General features: G+C 34.3%; 1 protein-coding gene across 1 annotated transcript in view; it reads right to left on the bottom strand.

The window, feature by feature from the left end:
- LOC149087799 (mitochondrial potassium channel ATP-binding subunit) overlaps window positions 1-21,409 on the bottom strand; it is a 31,902-nt gene extending 10,493 nt beyond the window's left edge. Inside the window, exons 1-9 of the mRNA XM_089231716.1 lie at window positions 21,285-21,409; window positions 20,309-20,377; window positions 14,973-15,306; window positions 12,745-12,915; window positions 9,755-9,900; window positions 8,471-8,546; window positions 8,111-8,251; window positions 6,470-6,555; window positions 3,868-3,965 (exon numbers count right to left, since the gene is read on the bottom strand). Coding sequence (XP_089087842.1) covers window positions 3,868-3,965; window positions 6,470-6,555; window positions 8,111-8,251; window positions 8,471-8,546; window positions 9,755-9,900; window positions 12,745-12,915; window positions 14,973-15,306; window positions 20,309-20,367 — 1,111 coding nt within the window. The 5' untranslated portion in view covers window positions 20,368-20,377; window positions 21,285-21,409. The remainder of the gene's footprint in view (window positions 1-3,867; window positions 3,966-6,469; window positions 6,556-8,110; window positions 8,252-8,470; window positions 8,547-9,754; window positions 9,901-12,744; window positions 12,916-14,972; window positions 15,307-20,308; window positions 20,378-21,284) is intronic.
- Between the last annotated feature and the right edge of the window lie 1,587 nt (window positions 21,410-22,996).

The following is a 22,996-nucleotide window of genomic DNA, read 5'->3' as shown; positions in this document are numbered from 1 at the left end:
TCGGCAGTTGGCCTAAAGCACGTTCTTCCTTTCTTACATAATCTTATATCACTCGTGGCCGCCCTGCACGTGTTCTTTACAACTACCCAAAGCCAAGTTACCATACACAAAGTCTCAATACCACACCTGTTACCTAGTCACCTTCCAATTAATCTTTTAAATACAAAATAATCCTTAAACAATTAACCATTTAAATAAATTAACAATTTTAACTAATTACCTTTATATTCACATAATTAACGAATAATTATGAGCGGAACGGACCCGCTCATACCTGTGTGTAATATTAATGCAGCATCCTGATTGGACATTTCGAGAATGGTGCTACCCGATTGGTCTATACAAATTTTCTTTGAGAGAGAGAGAATTCCCGCTCGAAATAAATTTTTCTTTTCTCTGAAGATGACATTATTGATGTCGAAATGCATTAAGATTTTTTTGTATTTTTCGTGTATTTGCCTTATTCATTGGTGTCTTTTTAATAACAGTTTTTACTCTGAAGATATAATGGGGAGTTTAACTATACAGGGCTCCCACTCAAAAACATAGAAAAACTGGAATGGGTAATCCTCCCCAGACAACATAATCATAGCACAATAAAAAAAAATCACTCAAAAATTCATTTTTTTTTATTTTGAAAAAATTTAAAAATAAAAAACTTTAATATCACTATTTCAGTATAAGATTGAATCGAGCCAAAGAAAAATGACAGAAATGACTTGGTAACCAAAACAATTTTGGGTCAAAACAGCATACTAGCAACAACAGATAATTCTTTTCTGACTCTCCTCACAATGTATCACATTCTTTTTATCCAGAAGCCTTCCAAAGTCCTGTCTGCCAACTCTTTTTCTCAATGCACAGCAAATTATGAAGTTTTTTAAGAAGGGTACTCCTTCGAGACCACATACAAAAACACAGAGCAAAATGTGTGGGAATTACAAAATCCAATGTAAGTAAGTCAAGATGAACAGGATGGTTTTAATGTGCTGTCGATCCTTTTTTTAGAGGGATTTTTTTTTTTTTATTGTTCATCATCCTTTTTGACAAATGAAGCACTTTCATTTCTAGCTCTTTGCAGAGCTTTGTAAATATTGTTCATGCACATGTCCTAAAAATATAGAAGACAATTGAATGCTATTGGGTAAGCATCAGTCACAAAACCTAGAATAGGCCTATGTATCCAACTGCTTTGTTATGCAAACTGTTGTTTCACTTATATATAAAAACTAGCTACAATACCCGGCGCTGCTCGGGTTTTCTTCAATGTTAACCATAAGTTAACCAATATGGTGACGTCCTGCGCGACTCATGAAGTAAACAAATCTAAATTTAAAGAAACGTAGAAATGAATAGCCCCCCCCCCCCTTTTTTTATGGGTGTTAGGTATTTCGATTCCCTCCCCCTGAACTTCCAGTTATCCATCTCTGCCTGTTTCAGCTTCCAAAAATGCTTAATTCAAGCTGTGGAATTTTTTCGATGCACTTTACGGGGCCCATAACTAATTTTAAAAACATCCTAAACTATATTAATTTATGCAAATAAATATCAAAAGACAATACGGAGACATTAATTTTCATGCTTGAGAAGATATAAATAAAAAGTTGAAATCAATGTTATTACATGGATATCCAACTCAAAAGGAAATCCGGCAAATTATTCATATTTTTAATTTTCTGGGCTTCGTATCTCCAAGTGAACATACAACCCCAAAAAACCTGGAAAAACTATACAATTTCTGCTTTGGCAGAATCATTAATTGCAATCTACTACATTTGTATAATTTGTCAATATATATTGACTAGCTGATACCCGGCGGCGTGATACCCCGTAAAAAATGTATAGCTTATTAATTATTTGTTAATAAAATATTTCGGCATTAAGTAAGAAAAAATTACTTTCATTTTTAAATATTTTAATTAAAAACTTAATTAGGTAATTGCTTGTGGATACACAATATTTTTGTTTGTCCATCTGGTGTGTAGATGTACAAATTTTTAGGATTACCAACACTCGAACAGGCCACGTAAAGCTGTCCGTGTGACAAACAGGGCTCAAGTAGGTTGATACCTGCCACTGCTAACAACTGGCTTTGTGCTTTGTTTATTGTCATGGCAAAAGTTAAACGAATCGGGAACTGTAATCGCTTGAAAGTGAATGGCATTTCTTCAGTGATAATTGGGATACTTGGAATGAAGATGTCTTCTCCTTTGGCACATCCAGTTAGAATCGTTGCTTCAATGATGTAAGTGTGGAATTTCTTCACGCAGAGTCTGCTAGCCATTGCAGAGTATCGGTGTCTCCAAATTTCTTAAAAGCATTATAGGTGCTCCGACTTTGAGGGTCAAGTTGTGTGGTGACATAGCCGGAATATCAAAAGAGTTCAGAAATTCTGCACGATACAGAACTATCTGCGCTGTGTCTGTGACAGTGTCAACCGATTTGTAAGATGTGGAGTCTTCCGGAATAATTTTTAGGATTTTTTCGTTGATCTTGTCTTGAACTGCCATTTTTCGGTGCCAGAATCGCTCTCTCACAAAGCCACTCATGGTTTCGGTGATTTTCTTCAATGTTTGGGAAGACTTTGTCTGCAAGTTCTTGAACTGAATTCAACAACTGGTAAAATCCATTTCGGAGCGTAATCAGTCCAGTGCTTGGGTCTGCAGGAATTCTTCCATTTGTACCAGAGTGTTAACTTTGTGCCAGAGTTTTTTAAATTGAAACTATACCTATACGATGGGCGGTTGATAAGATAAAGGCTGCATTATCACTTACAGGCCACCCTGTATATAGGCTAGCTGAAATACCCAGCGCTTCCCGGGTTTTCTTCAATTACTGGGAGGATTGGAAAAGTGACAAACCGTTATAAAGGAATAAACTGTTATAATAACAGAATTAAAGGTGTGACAAACATTGTAAAGGCATATATTCACGTCTGAAACGCATTGTTGGGAACCATGGTAACCAAAGTAAACGTTCCGCAAGTAATTGTTGAGGCCCCAAAACCATTGTTGCCCGACAGTTTTTTTGCCCATTTCGGGCATTTGCCCAGCTCTGATAAACTTTTAAAGTAGCCTACGGTTTAATCCCGGACCTGTTTGGTATATATGCAAAATCTGGCGAGGATCGATCTAAAACTGTAGATTTGTATAAAGAACATACATACATACTTTCACATTTATATATAAGATGGTTCTGTCATTTAAAACAGTTACATGAATTTTGTTGGCAGGATTTGATAAAAAAAAAGTAGAAAAAGTAGAACCAAACCTAGAAAGTAGGAAAAAAATAAGATATTTTTACTAAAACATAAGACAAGTGGGAACCCTGAAAATACATATATATATTTATGTATATGTATATTTATATATATGTATATCTTGATGGCATCGTCAAATATGTTCTTTATAACATATTGTTATAAACATAAATTGCCTGGTCTAATATGATAACATGTCTTTATGAGAAGTGTTTGAAATTATCTGTGCATTTTTTTCTTTTTATTAAATGTGACACAAAAAAGAAAAAAATGCACAGATAATAAATTTCAAACACTTCTCATAAAGACATGTTATCATATTAGACCAGGCAATTTATGTTTATAACAATATGTTATAAAGAACATATTTGACGATGCCATCAAGATGAAAAAATTATTCATTTCCAAATAGCAGAAATTGAAAAAAATATTTCAAAAATTAAAAAATTTATTTTTACCTCTTTTCTATTATTTAATGAAATTATTTGTAACATGTTCTGATAATTACTGCACCATAAAGTTAATTATATATGCATGCAAGCAAAGAGGGAAGAAATTGAACATAAAAACATGCAAGTATAAACTACTAATAATGACAGATGATATACCATTCAGAGCAAGATTAGTGAGGCCTTGGAACACACCGATGCCTATCCCAAGAAGACTGTTTATCTTCCGAACCTTCTCAACTTCCTCAAAGTAAAAACTTCAGGAGATTAAAAAAAAAAAAACATTTTTACACACACTGACATTGATTTTATCATAACATGCAGCCTTATGAACATGGTACTAAAAAAAATTGGAATCAGTTATATGATCAACTATCTGGCTAGTCATGACATAAATACAACTTTTGCTCTTGTGTTGCATGGTAGGTGTTAAATAAATTGAATTGGAAATCAAGTAATTTTACTTTGAACAACATTTAATACACAACTTTTTTAGTGCTGTAGGATGAGAAATGAAAAGCCAATGTTATTGTAACAACAAATATGCTGGTTAATATTCTAGTGAAATATACTGGAAATATATATAGTTATCCATATACTAAATATAATTTATATTTTCATTCACAATTTTCACGTGAGCTTAATAACTAGAGCTCGGATTATATGCATATGTTATTGCATATTTTAACACTTTCTATAGTTAGTGCACATAAATGCATAAAATCACAGAAATTTTAGAACAAGTACATATCTTTAGTTTTTTTGTTTGTTTTTTCTATTCAAGGCATTGTACTAGTGTCTAGATTATTTTTTTTATCTTTTCACATTCTCAAAATTTCATTAAATTTTTTTAATTTTTTCAAGAAAATATTTCACCATTAAGTATTGTTCATTTTAGAGCATATTTTTAGGCACTTAATTCTTATATGTATAATATAAATGCCCTTTAGAGCATATTGAAGAATTTTTAAAAAGCATATTTTCATTTCATGCATATTTCAGCATTTTTAAACATCCATTTCAGCATTTCTAAATGCTTTTCTGTATTTTTAAAAGAACATTTCATCATTTTTAAATGCATATTTTCACAATTTTTATGAACGTTTTTCTTTTTACAGCACTTTTAAATACTTGTCATACTTCAGCATCATTAGATGAATTTGTTTTAGTTTTTCATATTTTAGATTTCATGGCATTTACATTCATTTCAACATATTTAAAAATATAGATGCACCTTTATTTTTATTGCATTTTTCAGAATTTATTTTTATTGCATTTTTCAGAATTTATTTTTATTGCATTTTTCAGAATTTTTATTGCATGTTTTTAGATTTTTTTAGCACATATAATGCAGCCTCTATTAATAAGATTCTTCTTAACCCTTTCATGGTTTTATGAATCTCACTGATCTGCATTATAACTGGCACAATGGAAATCACTAAACTTCTGTAAAATGGCACATCTTTTTTCAAAAAGAAGACTTTTGCATATGTGATAGGGCTTCCTTCCTTCCAACTCTAAGAACAATAAACCAAGGAGAGAAATACTCTATTGTTTATATGGTATGCAAATTCCTATAATACTCCAAAAGGAAGGGGTAAAAAAAAAAGTTATATTTTGAACACCATCTTTCTCTCTGTCATCAAAATGTGAAATATAGCTGACTCTGCTCACTGGTTGTTGATCTACAGGTTGGAGAAGGGGGTGAAAAACATGATCGAAGAGGGAAAAAAAGACACAGTCTCTGAGCTTGTCATTGTTGAAATAAAAGGGTTTAAAAGGAGGCAAGATATCTTATAACTGCCAAAAACCATCAAGTTAGGTGCGATATCTCATAAATTTTGTTGAGGAGGTTAAAGACTGTGTTCTCTAAGAAAAAGCCCTGGTCTCTTTCCCCGCATAATATGGTCAGAACTCTGTAAACATATACCGAATAAGAGGATAAACACGTAAAATTTATTTTATTTTTTTAGCCACACTTTTATACATTATAAGAGGGAAAATAATGGTTCCAGTGAATCAAATTATTTTATTGAATGTTAAATATTTGATTTCAAAATCTTCAAACACAACGGAAATATCACTCCTTAATTATATACACTGAATTTTTATATCAATTTTCTTGTCCACCCATTTGCGAAAAAAAAGTAGAAAGTATGTTAGAGTGGCTATACTCTTTAAAAATGGTGCAAATAATAGTCTGAAATAAGGGAAAAAATTCCCCTTTCTCCCCCCGTATCACAAATCATCAGAAAAATGATTCAGCTGGCTAATACAATAATCATCTATTTACGATGAGAGCAGATTAAGGGTTAAATTTACACTTGTAAAACTACATTTGCATAATTTTTTTAATGAGTATATTATTCAATGAACATGTTTCAAGCAGTTTTGCACGACTAGATAATTGTAATAATTTTCATAACATTTAATGATATTTACAAACATTACTTCTAATAGTTCACACACCTCACAATTAATTTTTAAACTAAATTATATTGTATCAAACCCTTAATGGAGAAATAATAAATTAGCATGTTTCCTTTTGTCTTTCTTTCACTGATCCAACCAGTGAAAAGTTTAATACAAGTATCCATCAAATCCATGTTAAAGAGAATCTCCTGCTACAATGTGATGGTTAAGGGGCATGTGGTTTACTCATCTATAAATATAAAGGGGTATACAAACGTGGATTTTACAGAAGCAATAGTGTCAAGTAACTTTTTGAATTAAATGAACATCAAAAAAGATTAATAATTACTCTTTTTCTGTATCCTCCATGGCAAATGCTCTGACAGTCCTGATATTACCAATGGCTTCATCAGCAACAGCTGAAGCTCTAGCAACCTGCGGGAATGTTGTCAATTCATATATACTTTGATGAAAACACTTCATAAATGTAACATTGAGATTGTCAAAATATATGATACACTGGGGGCAAAATGGTATTCATGATATTCCTTTGCCATGAATGCAATTTTTGTCAAATTTTTTTCTCTTTCTTTACACTTTTAAATAGAAAAGAAAAATTTCAATGTAGCCTACACTCAAATTTTATTTTTCATTTCTCTTAATTTGATTACTTTAATTGTGCCACTGATATTTTATGCATGCGAGAACTATTTAGAATGACACCTGCAGTTCAAAGTTGATTTAAAGAATAGCTAGTACTCCATGTCCCTCCTAATGTTCAAATCCAGACCTCTCGAACCAGAGGTTACCTATATCCCTTTCAGACCCTGCATGTACAAATGTGCAGGCTGCTTTTTCTCCCTGCAGAAATTTTTCTTTTGCCCTCAGAGAGCAAGCCCTGAAAAAGCAGCCTTTAAGCCCTGACTTAAAGTATTGTGTAAGTTTTGAGTTAGAAAAATGAACTTTCATCAGAGGGCACCACCACTTAAAGTTGAACGTTCAGGTGATTTTTAAGATGTCTTATAGGAGAAACTGCTTCCAGGAAAAGTGATTTATTACATAAAATTTAGCAATAAAATTCTGGAAAAAATTGTACGTGAAGCTGAATATAGCTTGCATCACACAACTTGTCTGAAAAAATTCGATTGAAGTGAATTTTTTCTTCACAAAAAGAAAATTGAAAATTTGAAGGGGAAAAAAAGATTTGCTGACGTTTATGTTTTTAATATATATATACATTTTTTTATATATAAAATTTCTCCATCTTTTAAATCAAAAATGCAAACACATTTTAAAAATTCCAAAAAATGAATGCTCGAGTCTAAAAAATATAACCTTTTTGTTGCCGGATAGCTCATTTCTGTTAATACTTACACGCAGTTCTCAAACGCGGAAAACTTTTAGCATAACAGCGAAAAATAAAAGTGATATTACAGCACTAATGAGCTATGGTAATCATATTTATAACTTTATTTTTTTTAATTAAAAAATATGTGTTTCAGAAACAAAATGGGTCTTTTTGAATCCCTCCAAGTCAGCCATCTTCAACTTGTTGCTTCTCAAAGCACCAACACTGCTCAATGCTTGTGTCCGATTTTGCGGTTGAGAACTTGATCAACACTTCAATTAGAGAGCCAGTAAAAATTACATTTAAGGATTATAAATAATGTATATTTCAGGTATAAGTATTACAAAGTTTCCATAAGGGGTGCTCTTCATTTGATGATGGGCAAAGACAGTGCTTGCGACTCGAGAAAGGTTGAAGACCCCTCTGCTTCAAGTCAATATGGGAGATTTCGCAGAGTCGTTCACAAAATGGGAGAAGCCTCAATGATAGATAGAAGCGATGTAATTGGTAGTGGTCTGGTGCTCACTACTGGCAGTTACAATTAATTTTAGAGAGACAGCATGGGAAATAAAATTTTAAAAGGTATACACTGGAAAATAAAAAGATTTACAGTTTTAAAAAAACATTACTAGAAAAACATACTTGAGATTGAGCTGTTTTTGACATTTTTCTGAGGACACGCCCAATGCACGTTCCCACTCCAATAATAACAGGCAAGACACAAACCATAAGAGCAGTCATTCTAGGTGATATCACATAGAGTGAAACTATACAACCAGCGGTCTGGAAGAAAAATGTGTATATGTGTATGTGTTAAGGTTCACATTATTCTTCACAAAGTAACCAGCCACATCACACATTGTAAAGACCAGATACTGGAAACTTCGCAAAGATTCAACACTTCAGACATTCACTGTAACGTTTTACATATATAGTAACCAGGTAAAAAGATATAAATTAAATAATGCTATAAATTTTTATTGAGATCATGAGTCAGAATACCTGCGCAAGACTTCTGAGGCCTTGTGAGATACAAAGCTTGTAGCAACTCTTGAATTCTTGAACATCATTAGTCAGTCTGAGAAAAATGAATTATGGAGCTCTCTTTGTATTTTAGCATATTTTATAAATAAGGGTACAAACATAGCGCATGCTGCTTTAAGATTCTGTAAGTCAGTGCCATTATTGTTTGGTTAAAAACCTGAATTTCGGGCTTTTTAACCAATCTGTAACAGTGCCGACTTGCAGATTCGGAAACCAGCATGCACTATGTTTATTCCCTAAGAAACAAAATTCAGAAATCATTCACCATTGAATACAAAGGATGTTTAACACATATTGGAAATGATTTTGAAAACATAAATATACACATACAGCACAGTACAAATTGTTTTTTAATGTGTTTTGCTTTGTAGCCTTGTCTCTTGACTATCATATTACATCTGCACTTCCAAGAGCATGGCCGATTCTGGACATTTTTCAAGTGTAAGCGAATGATATTTTGGTGATAAAAAATCACCCCTTTCCTTTAGTTGGTGCCCTAAAAAATTGCCTTCCCCCCTTTCAGTTGGCACCTTCTGCAGCCGTGTAGTTAGCAGGATTCAAGATCTGGCCTTGTCCATAAGATATCAGGTAAATTTTTTTGAGCAAAAGCTAACAAATAGACAAGGCTGTGTGCAGCGCATCTAAATCATTCCCTAAAGAAAAGAGGTAGAGGAAAATGATGTGAAAGCAAATTATGAATGTGACATAGTGTGAGTCTTATATATAAGTTTTCATTTAATTCAATATATCTAATGCATCTCACTTACCTTAGAGACCCAAGACCCTAATGGGCATTACCTTGTAATATTTGTTATTCTGGATTTTTCAAAATCATGAAAAAGCAATGACAATATTAAAAATTAATTTTTATTTTTTTAGAATAACCTGGTGATTAATATGTATTCATTCAAGCTATCAACAAAAACAATAAATATATGAATGTTATTCATTAATGACTAATTATAATTTGTTTCAATTTCAAAATGGTCTCAAGCAAGAACCAGAACTTCTTCGTTTTTGGAGTGTTTATGGTGAATTTAAAGGCATTCTGATGATTGGTTCTTATTTCAGACTTTTTGGAAACCGGAACTTAATTTATAATCACCCCATACTTCATTTTTAAAATGCCAGTTGATAAATGATCACTTCTTTACAAAAAAAACGCAAGAAATAAATTAGAATCTTGTTTATGAAAAAATGTTTCCACTGGCAAGAAAAACACAAAATGATAACTCACTTTACCTACTAGATATTTCTCCTGTTTTATGAGCATCAAAAAAGGCAATATCTTGCTTGATGACTGATTCAAATAGAGCTGTTCTCATATTACGAGCAACTCTTTCACCCGATATTGATAATGCAGCAATGTATGCAAAGGTGTAGATACTCTAAAGAAATAAAACAGTTTTTGAAACATGCGAGTCAAAACAAAATTTGAATACACATTGTAAACTATTGAAAACAATATGAATGATTGATCTGTTCTTGAACCATTTAACATATTGAAATGTTCTCTCCATCTGAAAATCAATTGAAATGAAATCTCCAGATAAAGGCTTTCAAGGGACCAAGGGAAGTAAATTATCATCAAAAGGGATTAATAGTTACAGATGGAATCAACAATAATGTATATTATTGTTATAGGAAATTACCTGGACCACAAATATAATATAGTAGGTACCAGAGATTGCCGTTGTTAGGAGGTTTAGTATTTTTTAGAAAAACAATTTTTGATATTTCATGTGAAATTATAACAATCCATACTATGCAGCATGACATTTATTTCGCATTGAATATGTGTAAATTTTTTATAATAAATCTTTTGCAGCCATTAGGAACTACAAACGTCTTTCAGTGTTTGCAGGGTTATGTTTTAGGGATAACCGTGAATATGTAAAATCTGTGAATAACACAAAGCATAACTTTTGTTTTTTAGACACCCCGTATCTGCTCCATGCAGCAGAAGTAGAAGCATCCAGTGATTCTAACCAATGTTTTCTGAAAGGATATTATAATGTCTGTTACCCGTAATATGTCATGACATGACGTTGGGGGGTTCTATGCCACCAAAAAAAGCCATTGCCAATTTAAACTTATGAAGCCCTTGCGTTGTCGCTCATATAAAAATGAACTTGTCTTCTACTCTTCTTAATCTTGATCATCTTTATGGGCTATAGCTTTGGTTTGAGGAGCAGCCAGCTTGATCAATCCCCTCTTCTGTCAATTTCTGAATTTGTGTTAATTTATATAATTTTTTCCATGTCCACACACATCATTAAATCTTTCTCTATTCACCTGTTCTGCTAGTATGACCCATATCTTTCATAACCTTTTCCAATGATTTTGCAGATATGGATTTGTCCTCCATAATGGCCAAAAGTTCTTTCAACAAGAAATGACTGTTCCATCTTTATTGCTTCCACAGATCTAGAGATGACACTAAAAGCAGTGATGAAATTCATGCATGACTTCAAGACGTTTCCTGAATTTGCATCTTCTTTGATTGCCCGCACAATCGTAACTGAATAATATAAATATATATAAAGAGCCATAGATGTTCATGTAACCCATGATCAAGCAGCTGAATGCTAGATGTTGAATTAGAAGGCACATACGAGGACTTGAACACCATGGTATTCTGGGCATTACCCAGCATCCAAAGAACTTTAAATAGTGTGTCTTTACTGTCAAGGCAATTTCTGACTTCTAGAATAAAACACTGCTAAACCATTCCAAAAAAAGTATTTTCTAAGCACAAATTTTTCATACAAAACACTACTACTAAACCAGACATGCACCTCATCAATATTCCTCTGCGGAACTTCTAACAAATTGGTACATGTTGGAATGTGTGTGTGAGAGAGTAGTAAACCTTCCATGAAGTTTGTTTCTCTGTGTAATGTTTGTAATGTGTAGTAGTGCCATCTGCCATCAATTTTTCTAACTTTGCATGAAGTATAATAATTTAATATTATACCGTTGTAGACCTGTTGCTCTCTGTGGCAAGACATTTTAACGGGGAGATTTGCTCACATTTGTGCCTCAAAGTTGGGAACCACAGAAAGCCAACTTCAGCCAACCACCACAGTGGCTCATAAAAAAACACTGGGAGAAGTGACTTTATCTTCAAGCCATAATTAATAATGACTGTATTGATGATTTTAATAATGATGATTGTAGCAACCATCAAGTTGAGTAATACATAACTTGCATAGATACCTTTTTATTACACATACAGAAAAATAGCATTTTCGACACGAGAGATGTGTGCATCCAGGGCTACGTAACTTAGTAGCAGATGTAGCTACAGCAACAACTGACATAATTTTAAGTTCTTTTTCATGATATATCTGATTGTTGATTCATGCCATAATAACAGGGAACCCCAGCAATAGGAAGCTAATTATTGTCAATATTTTGAATTTTTCTTCTGAATTTTTCACTTCCAGAAACATTTAAATAAGTCTTTCAAAAACATTTTAAGAGAGAAACACTGGAAAAACTTTCAGAAGTGGTTTTTAAAACGTTTATTTAACTCATAATATTTGTTTTGTTCTGATATGAGAATCAACATGGTAAAGTGTTTCCTAGAAAACAGAAAGAGGGAGACTGCAAATATGAAATCTGCGAATACAACGGGCCGACTGTACTTGTAAAGCCCTGGGGCCATGGACTACATTTAGGAAGCCCCAGATGTAGCAAGGGTGCCAAATCAGTGGTAAAGGGGAGGAGGAAATTGTGTGCACAAAATTAGAACAAAATGTGTTGTCTGGTGAAATTCAAACTATGAATATATTAGATAGAATGATTTGTACAGAAAACTAATATTTTATGCAGTTCATCTTGCTGGAAGTTTTTTTGGACGTTTTTGCTAATGCGGTTTATATGCTGGAGGGATGCCAATCCGATACATCACACAGGTGAAAATTTTATCCTGAGCCGCCCATTGTAAAGATCAAAGGAGAAACAGGATGTTAAAGCCAATCAAAAGGCCACTCCCTAGGCCACTATGGGAGGTTTTATTGTAGGGGGTCCTACTTCTTTTGATGAATTTTTACATTTTTTTCATTTTACTTGGCTTTAAAAGATTAATGCAAATTATTGAGCTTCTAATTTTTCATCCTGTTTCTCCTTTGATCTTTAGAATGGGTACCAAACCTTTTTAATTATCAAAGTGCTTCAGTTCAATTGATATTTTAATGCACAATGTAAATTGGAATAGCATAGCCTACCTGAGAAATGTACATGTAGACCAAGTTCATTGCTGGCAATCTGACTTCACTGAAGAATGAAGAGGCATTAACTTCAGGTGTTTTCTGAGCTATGAACTTAGATATGACATCGACCAAATCCCCCAAGACCACTGGGATTTTTATATTCAGCATCGCAACTGCTAGAGCACTCTAGAAATATCAAATGTACTTGTTCGATCACAATCACACACAATTTTATGAATAATATATAATTCCATCAGAATTGTGAACTAAGAACTTACAATAGGGAGACATAAATTCATTACAATCAGCATATTAATCAGTTTTTAGAAATCAATAGAATAAATTAAAGACATCTTTGTGTTTCACATTAATCAAGCAAAACTATTCTGAGAATATTCTGTTAGTTCATTAAAGGTTTTGCAGTGAGGATTTTTGAAATTCAAACAGATTATAAAAATTATTTTAAAGTGAACTGAATTTTTAGAAATAAGTTTAAATCCGAAAATAAAATCAAAATTGTTTGACAAAGGGAGCCATACTTAGGCCAGGATTACACTATAACAAGTTTTATAAAACTTTAAAAAATTTTGATACAGTAAAACTCCTCTTACCGAACACCCCTCAGATGCAGTCACACACTTCTATGGCCAAATAATAATTTCCCCTTGTATAATGAAAATATTCATGTCAAACCCCTGATTGACAGTCACCTCCTTCTTTTACGGACAAATTTCTTTGTCCCAATGGTGTCAGCAAAAGAGAAAAGTTTTACTGTAAAACTAATAAGCCTATTGGTAGCATTTGCTATAATATAACTGATAAGCTTATTGCTTGCAGTTTCAAGTTTTATAAAAGAGCTTTTTAAAACTTTTATAGTGCAATCCCGGCCTTAGAATTACTTTCATTGAAGAAGATACAGAACTGATATTTTTTTCCCCTCAATGGACATATACACTCAAATTCTATACTACTCACATTTATATTTGCAAGTTTTCCCAATAAAGCCACATTAATCTCATTTCCTTGCTTTGAAACTATAATATTATTAATAATAATAATCTGATTTAATAACAATATATTCTGATTCTGAAACTACAATATTGTGGGTTGCAAACCTTTATGCCTCATTTCTTTATATTAGAATTCCTCTATGTTGTTCTTGTTATTGCAGAAATTTAAAAAGGCAACTTTTGTCAAACGCATTCCATTGTATGCTTCTTTCCACCTCAAGAAAGACACTAATATTTTCTGCAGACTTTGTAAAACATAGCTTTTCAAAAAAATTTATTTTTCTCGATATTATGGTAGTTATTCTCTATAACATATGGTGTGCCTTCTATTGTTGCCAAGTGATGAATGAATTCTGATCTAAGCTTATCTTTGCTAAAATTCACGTCATAACAAATCAGATATACAGCTTCAAATATGATTTTCTCTTCATTTGTCAGGAGTGAAGCTGATGAAAGTTTTTGCAAGCTGCTTCTTAATTTCAGAAAAAAAAATTTTTTGGCAAATACACTGATTGTTAGTTTGGCAGATGTAATAAATATATGTTCTAATTCATTTCACAATAGGACTCTGCAAATTTCAAATTTTTTAGACATGCAGCCAAGATATATGCTGATCTAAGAATGCAAGAATTAACTACTACTCATTATATTGTGAATATAATTAGAGTCAAAGTACCTATTGAAAAACAGTTCTGTGTCCTCTGAGGATGACAGTTCAACTTTGCTTTTCCACACAGTTATTGCAGAAAAATCAAACAAAATATAGTTTTCTTTTACTAATGTATATAATCAATTTACTATTAATAATTAATTTTTTAAACTTATTCCAGAACATGTAGAATTTCATAATTATATTTTTTGGATATGCAAGTAAAATCTTTAAGGTGAAGTTATTTACAGTAGTAGTATTTCCAGAAGAATATTCTCCTCCATTAGTTATTTATATAGATAATATTTATAATAATAATAATAATAATATATATTATTATAAATATTCTCTGGAAGGGCAATATTATATATTATAAATATTCATTTAATTAATTATATATTATAAATATATAAATATTCTCTGGAAAGGAAAGATATAAGAATATTCTCAAGTTCTTTATAATAGTAGTCCTTAAAAAGAATATTCTCCTCTATGAGAATATTCTCTTAAAGATTATTCCGAGAATTTTACATCTCTAGGGAGTGGGGGTAAGAAAATTATTCATCATAATATAATAGTCTTACCACAACTGCAACTAGGATCAGCCACACTTCAGACTTCACAATGTGGAAAAACTTTTTGAAGTCAAAATGAGCTTCTTGATGGAGAGTTTCGATGCTGTCCATACCCACTAGCCTTGTGTGTGGAGAATCGGTGACGTCCTCACAGAAAACATGTTTCACGCGAAAACGAGATAGACCAGTAGCTGCTATAGCGAGGGCTGATAATCTGAAGCTTTTTGCCAAAATCTTCTTGCCACTTCTTTGCGTCATTTTTACCATCATCTTATTAGCTGCCTGCATAGCTGCGGTCCTCCAACTAGATGGAGTATTTGTTTTATAATGGAAACATCTGAACCTGTAAATAGACATAGAAAACTTTATTTTAATAAGTTATTTAAATCTGACAAACATCTTCAAGTAAATCGCATAGGAATTTAATGAAATCAGGAAGCAGCTTTTTTTTTAATTCCCTCATAATTTCATTTCATTTTTTTTTAAATTTAAAAAATGAATATAATATGCTATCAAAATTTTTCTGAGTGCTCCCCACACAGAAAATAAAGGGGTTGAGTCAGCGTCGTAACAAGAGGGGGTGGGAGGCAACTGCTGCGGGCAGCAGTTTAAGGTAGCAACAAAGAGCACCATTAAAACATTATCAAATTTTGAAGTTGTGGGGGCGGCATAAATCCTAGTTACATTCCTGGGTTGGGTTATGGAGAAATTTCGCTCACGGAAGTTAATTTGTACCATTCAAGTGTGACCGACCTTAAGAGTAAAGCAAAGAAAATTCTATGAAGATGTGTTGCAAAAAAAATCTACACATTTTATTTTATTTTCATTCACAGGCATTGTCCCATTTTTAAACTGAATGAAAAATCAACGTAGCATGCTTCTGAAATTTTCATAAAACTTGAAAAATGTTCAACTAAAATGCTCAAAATGTTGAGAAAGGCTTGCGGTAGTGTATGGTGCAGGTGATATAAAAAGTAGACGTCTCGGGATAAATTGACATCACGTTTAGATGTTAAGTAATTTACCGAGATTTCAAAAACATCACTGAATTACTGCAATTATAAATACTTTTTTAGAAAAGACCACAACTCAGGTCTCTATCGCCCCATAGGCAATTTACTACCTAGTGAGTTGTGCCGGAAGTGTAAGTGCGTGTACCTAACAGTCTGAGTGCGTATCTAGTGTTGTGTATGATTTTTCAGTGCTGCCATCTATATTTCAGAAGTGAAGTGAGTGATGTGTAGTGACTGAATATTTGTACTGTTTGTAGGCCTGTTGCTTTCTGTGGCGAGACTTTTTGATGAGAAGATCGGTCGCATTTGCACCTCAAAGTTGGGAACCACAGAAAACCAAATTCAGCCGACCACCATTGTGGCAACAGTAGGGCTCGAACCCGATGCAAGTTCATCACTATGACCACTTGGCCACCACAGCGGCAATTATGAATACTGCAGTATGACTTGATGTAGTAGCTTGTATGCTTCATGGGAAGTTTGAGTTCAAGCTGCAATGTCTGAAAGGTTGAAGACCCCCCTGGCTTTGATAGTGATCCATAGCAATAAGATGAAAACAGAATCAAAAACATTTCAAAGGGTCAGCTCAGTAAATTTTTGATTGTATCTCATGTATGATTGTACTAAAGCTCAAATTAATTAAGTCATCACTTTATTACAATGTGGGTGAAATACATCGTGTAAAAATTTGCATGAAAAAAGACTAAATCTTATATTATTAACGGACGGAATTAACTATACTTTATTTTGGATCATATTCACTGTAAAATGAATACTTTCCACCAAGTATATATTTCATAGCGAAATACGAAATCCAGGATAGTTTATGCAATGATTAGTATTATTACCACTTGTTAATTAGTTATAATTGGCACAATAAAAGCAAAACTGTTAACTTTAATTAACAGTTTTGCTTTTATTATGTCGTAATCATAGCTTTTATCTTGTCGTGAAGGTGGGCTCTTGTGTGAATCTGAGAGCTGTAGCTGCTCTGTAGGGTAACTGCCCTACAGGTGCAGGGGGGTTCCCCCTTAAACCCCTCCGACTAGTGATCCAACAGAACAAGTCTTAAAGAACACAAAAGAATTAATATTAAAACGTGATATTTTTATGATGCTTATTAATTAATAAGATACAGAAACTAATAAGTTCATGTTGGTTAATTGATTCATTAAAAACAGGCATTTACTGTTTGGAGTAAATTAATTATTTATAGCAGTTAATTAATTCATTAATTATTAAAGTGATTATGATTGACACTAAATCACCGGGCAAATTAAAATGTGTGTTAATAAATGCCAGGAGCTTGGGTAATAAGAAAGATTTTTTTAGAAACTATGATAGATGTGGAGGGCTTGGATCTTATAGCCATTACAAAATCTTGGGCAAATGATGGGGATGAATCTTTCTTACACATCTCAGGATACGATACTTTTTTTAGAAATAGATCTGATAGGAAAGGGGGTGGAGTGTTGATATACGTGAAATCCTGTTTGAAGGCTAGAGAGTGCAACGTGCAGAGAAGTGATATTGAAAGCATATGGGTTGAACTTGAGAACAAAAGACGTCATAAACTTATCGTTGGGGTTTGTTACAATCCACCGAATAGGGATCAAAACTACATTGCCAAAATGCATGATGAAATTTCCTACATGTGTAAGCGAAAGAGGGTTCTCATACTAGGGGATTTCAATTACCCAGGTATTGATTGGGAGAGCCTTTCATCTGGAAATCAGTATGAAAGAGACTTTCTTAAGTTGGTGCTCGAAAATTTTTTGTATCAGCATGTATCAGAAGCCACTAGGGGTACTGCTATTTTGGATTTAGTTCTTACTAGTTCTGAGGATCTAGTTGAACATGTTTCGGTGGGGGAAGACTTTTCTTCCAGTGATCATCGTCAGATTTCACTGTAACTTTTCCTCAGATAAGGTTGATAACAAAAGACTGGTTCCTTATTTTCTGAGAACTAACTTTGATGTTTTGAGAAGAAGGTTAGCGGAAGTTTTCAAAGACCGGTTGGAATCAGTAGGGGTGGTAAGTCAATGGGAAGAATTTAGTACGAAGCTGTCTTCTGTTTTGCACGCCGTCATACCCTTTGTTCGAAAAAAGATTGTCTGTACATCGCACCCTCTATGGTTCACGGATAGCGTGCGGAACCTTTATCTTGAAAAGAAAATGGCATTCAGAGAGTATAAAAGTGGACGAGGTGACCCATCATTGTTTACTGATAAAAGAAGACTGTTGAAGAAAGCGATAAGGAATAGTAAAAAGGAAGTTGAATCTAGGTTGGCAGATAACATTGGCTCTAACCCAAAATCATTTTTTCGATACGTCAATAATGGATGTAAGGGGACAGTTGGCCCCCTCTCGATAGGAGGCTCTAGGGTAGAGAGCAATATAGGCATGTGTAGTGCTTTCAGTGACTTTTTTGCGTCAGTTTTTAATGGAGATAATGATATTCGATATACAGGTGTTGCATGGGGTAATAAAACACTCAACGATATTCAAGCAGAAGACGTAGAGGTCCTAAATCTTCTAAGAAATGTATGTGCAAGCAAAGCACCAGGACCAGATGATATCTATCCCATGGTCCTCAGGGAATGTGCTAATGAATTGTTGGACCCAGTCGCACTGATATACAGGAGTAGTGTTGCTGAGGGTATCGTCCCAAGAGATTGGAAATTTGCTAACGTTGTTCCGATATTTAAGAAGGGTAGTAAAGAAGCGGTGTCAAATTATCATCCAGTGAGTTTGATGAGCTCCCTCTCGAAAATTTTGGAAATTATCATGAAACGGCAGTTTGTGAAGTGGATAGATGAGAATAATGTATTGTTGGTGGGTTCATGAAGGGGAAGTCATGTGTAACTAACCTCCTTTGCTTCTATGATCATCTGTGGGTAAGAGCAAAAATGTCGACATTGTTTACCTTGATTTCCAGAAGGCATTCGATCGGGTCCAACATGGCAAACTCTTGAAGCGTTTACACGAGATTGGAATTGGGGGCAACTTGCTGAATTGGGTAGAATCGTGGTTAAGAGATAGGTCGCAACGAGTTATGGTGAACGGGGAATTCTCTGGTTGGACAGACGTCACAAGTGGAGTTCCTCAGGGAAGTGTGGCCCTATACTTTTTTCACTTTTTATCGATAAACTCTATCAGGGTATCGATGGGATTACTAGCAAATTCGCAGATGATGTGAAGCTAATGGGGGGAATCGGGAATGAAAGCGATAGGGAGTTTAGCGTTGATAAGTGCATGGTCGCTCATTTTGGTTCGAACAACCCACGGTTCTCTTACGAGTTGAATGGTGTCACTATCCCGGATGCAACTAGGGTCACTGATTTGGGAATTCTCATTGACGAGCGGCTTAGGTTTTCTGAACATTGTTCAGCGGTGGTCAAAAAAGCGATTAGAATGCTTGGTCCCATTTTCAAAAAGATCTCTTCGCGTTCTCCTAAAGTCATTCTCCCGCTTTTTCGAGGCTTACTTCGTTCTGGACTGGAGTATGCTGTAAGGTTTTGGAGACCATACCTACAGAGGGACATAGACTTGGTTGAAGGGGTGCAGAGAAGAGCTACGCGTGTCCTTATTGGCACACGGGGCTTGAGTTATGAAGAGAGACTTCATTTTTTGAATATGTTTACATTGGATGAACGCAGGTGTCAAGGAGATATGATCGAAGTGTTCAAAATTTTCAATGGGATGGACCATGAACTTTTAGTACACTGCCAATCGACTGCTTTTACAAGGGGACACCAGTATCGATTGGTGAGGGACAATGCAAGATTATGGTGTCGCAGGGAATTTTTCTCTAATAGGGTTGTTAATAAATGAAATAGCTTACCCCGGAGGTAGTAAATTGTAACACAATTGACACGTTTAAAAAGAAACACGATAAACATGTTGGGGTAAATCGAGAAGCTATCCATTCTTAGAATAAGACAACCACATAAGTATTCTTTATGGGCGTTGTATAATATTTTATCATGTGTATATATTGTTTGTAATTTGTGTTAATTGCATTTTTAATTGGGTTGCTGTATTTTTGAAACATATGACAACCATATTTTTATGGGCATCTTTTTATCAGCCACCTCGTTGGACATTTTGCCTGTTGTGGCATTGTATTTGTATAAAGTATAATCATATATTAAAAAATTTATAATATACAATTATATTTAGCGGAGGCTCAATTTGGTTGTAGCAAAATTTTTAAATTTTAAGCATCTCTGGCTAGTTTATCAAATTATTAGAGCAAAGTATTTGAATCATCAGTGTAAAACATTCAAATTAAAGTACACTTATATATTTCCCTTAATTGTAATAACTCACTTGTTATATCTTCCATAACAGCCCCACAAATGTCTCGAAGAAATCAAAGAAAATGCCATGTTTACAGATCTATAAAAGAAAGGAAGAAGCATCAAAACATCAAGCTTAAATCAATAGAATTCTGCACCTATTTCACATAAATGGGAAAAAAACAGTTTCGTTGGGGTTCATGCTGCATCGCAGAGTTGTTACATCATATGCTATGTGCATGATTCATATACACACTATCTGACCTTGAGCAATATACCATCTAAGTTGTGCGCACACAGCAAAAATGCTTCTGTACATACAGCATGCCCCGTCGCCCTTGTGGGGGGCTGACGGGGCTATAGCCTGGGGGCCAGGGATAATTTGTATCATTTTTGTTTTTCACACTGTAAATTCACTATGGGGGGGGGCTCCCGCTGCAGGATGTGAGGGCCATGAGACACAGCGAAAGTGCTTCTGTACACACATTAATTTTCGTGGAGATCTATGCAAACGGGCATACATTTTAGCAACTTTACATGCACATCGTACACATCCTTTTGCAGAATTTCTAATGCACTGGTCATCATAGGTCACTCACTGACGTAGTCCCATGCTCTCTACGCGGAGGCGGATTTATGGTTTCAGCGTCCTCCTCATGGGCGTAGATACGGGGAGTCCCCCAACGTCAAAGGTGGAGTCGACAGATCTAATGTATATATGCATTATCATCATCATCATCATCATGCGCCCCCCCCCCCCAGACTTCTAAGTCTATTCCGCCTATGGTCCCCCTCTCATTCGGATCAAGATCTAGCACCAAAATCTCAATTCGTGTTACATAAATACAAAGTGCTAACTATTGAGTTCTGGAGCCTACATCATTCAAGGATATCGCGTATAAAAATTACGTTTCGAATGTAGTTGGATTGCTTTAGAAAAGTTTTCCCGGTATGTAGATATAATCACAAGATATATTCATTAAAATTACAGTCGTTGAATAACTTACATTCCATCGGTATCATAAACACATAGTTATCGCGAGAAAATGAACAAGCTTGAGGTTGTTTTAGTACAATTTCGGCATTTTTCCTTAATCATGTCGATTTTGATAATGAAAACAAAACTTGGACCTATCACCCCATCAACAACAAAATCGCAATTCCTTCAAGGTCATAAGCAGCATCATCATCATTTTGAAGAGCAAGAACATGACATTATCATGACGTGACCATACATCCCTGGACAAAATCATTTATTTCATAACATTTGGTTAAGGCCACGATTATGCTACAAAAGTTTTATAGAAGCGCTTATTGATTAAACTTGAGAAAACAACCAATGAACCTATTAGTTACATTCGAACGAACGTAATCGATACGATTATTGTTTGCATTTTTGAAGTTGTGTAAAAGATCTTTCATCAAACTTCATAGTGTAAATCCAGAATTATACTATAAAAGTTTGATAAGTTCTTTTATAAAACTTGTATAATGCAACTAATGAGCGTATTGATTGTATTTGAGGGAACGTAACGATACTCTTATTGGTTGCATTTTCAAGTTTTATTAAAATAACTTTCACAAAATTTTTATAGTGTAATACCAGCCTACGACCAGTGCCGTCTTAAGGCATGGGCCACCCGGGCACGGCCCGGGGGCCTCACAAAAATGGGATCTTGTTGAGATTTTAGAAAATTTGCCTGGTAGGGCCTCAGAAAAATCATTTGGCCCGGGGGCCCATGATGCTCTTAAGACGGCCCTGCCTACGACCGGCCAAAGTCATCGTTTTAGTAAAGATGTTCATTTTCTCAAGTATGAAGAGAACTAGAGACAGTTCACTTTGTAATTTTCTCTATTGTGAACTCGTTATTTAATGCGAGTTGTACATCGCAATGGAATGTCCTGTTTTTTTACCACTTTACGATCAAGGGCATAATATTGCGTCCACAAAAACGCCAGTGGAATAAATTGAAACAAGTCTATCTTTTCCTCTCTCCTCATATTAACGAAACGTCCATGGAACCCTATGGAAAAAAGTTCTTTTTACTTCCATTTTGTGTATCCTGTTATATACATTTAAAAGAGCAGGTAGGGAAGGGAGAAATGAGAAATCTACTTCGTACCTACTCTATCATCTAAGATAAGATGCTGTTTTCCTCTCCCCATTTGTTTCTTTTTTTACTTTTCTTTTTCTTTACATTCGGTTAGGTTAGGACATGGTTACCATATTTACGGCCGATTCCTCAGAGATCATCCGAATTCTTTGCCAATCGCTTGAGGTTAAATATGGCCATCTCACACCACCACCCCTTTCCCGTATTTCTTTTATTCTCTCTTCGCATATTTTAATATATTTTTACTGAAGAGATGGTATTTTTTTCGTCTTGAAATTCGGTTTCGATTCCCGGAGGAGGCTTTCTTATTTCTTTCTTTCAAACCGAGCACAGCTCAGGTCTATCACCATTTATGGGCGATTTACTACCTAGTGAGTTGCGCCGGAGGTATAACTGTGTGTGTGTACCAAACAGTCTTTTTTGAGTGCGTATGTAGTGCTGTTCCCGGAGAGGAGGCAAAATCACTTTTCTTTCCAAATATCACACAGTTTCGGCTTAACATCCAAAAAATTTAATTTCTCAGCATATTGTTTACTTTTTAAATGTGGCCCATAAATTATATTGAAGCATGTCTGCAACTTCAATCGGTGCATTTTTCGTCTTGT

This window comes from Pholcus phalangioides, unplaced genomic scaffold, assembly GCF_987345545.1.
Source record: "Pholcus phalangioides strain wild (caught in Gottingen) unplaced genomic scaffold, Ppha-v1.0 ptg000004l_1, whole genome shotgun sequence".
Lineage (NCBI taxonomy): Eukaryota > Metazoa > Arthropoda > Arachnida > Araneae > Pholcidae > Pholcus > Pholcus phalangioides.
Note: the sequence above shows the minus strand (reverse complement) of the source record. Positions and strands in the feature narration are given on the sequence as shown.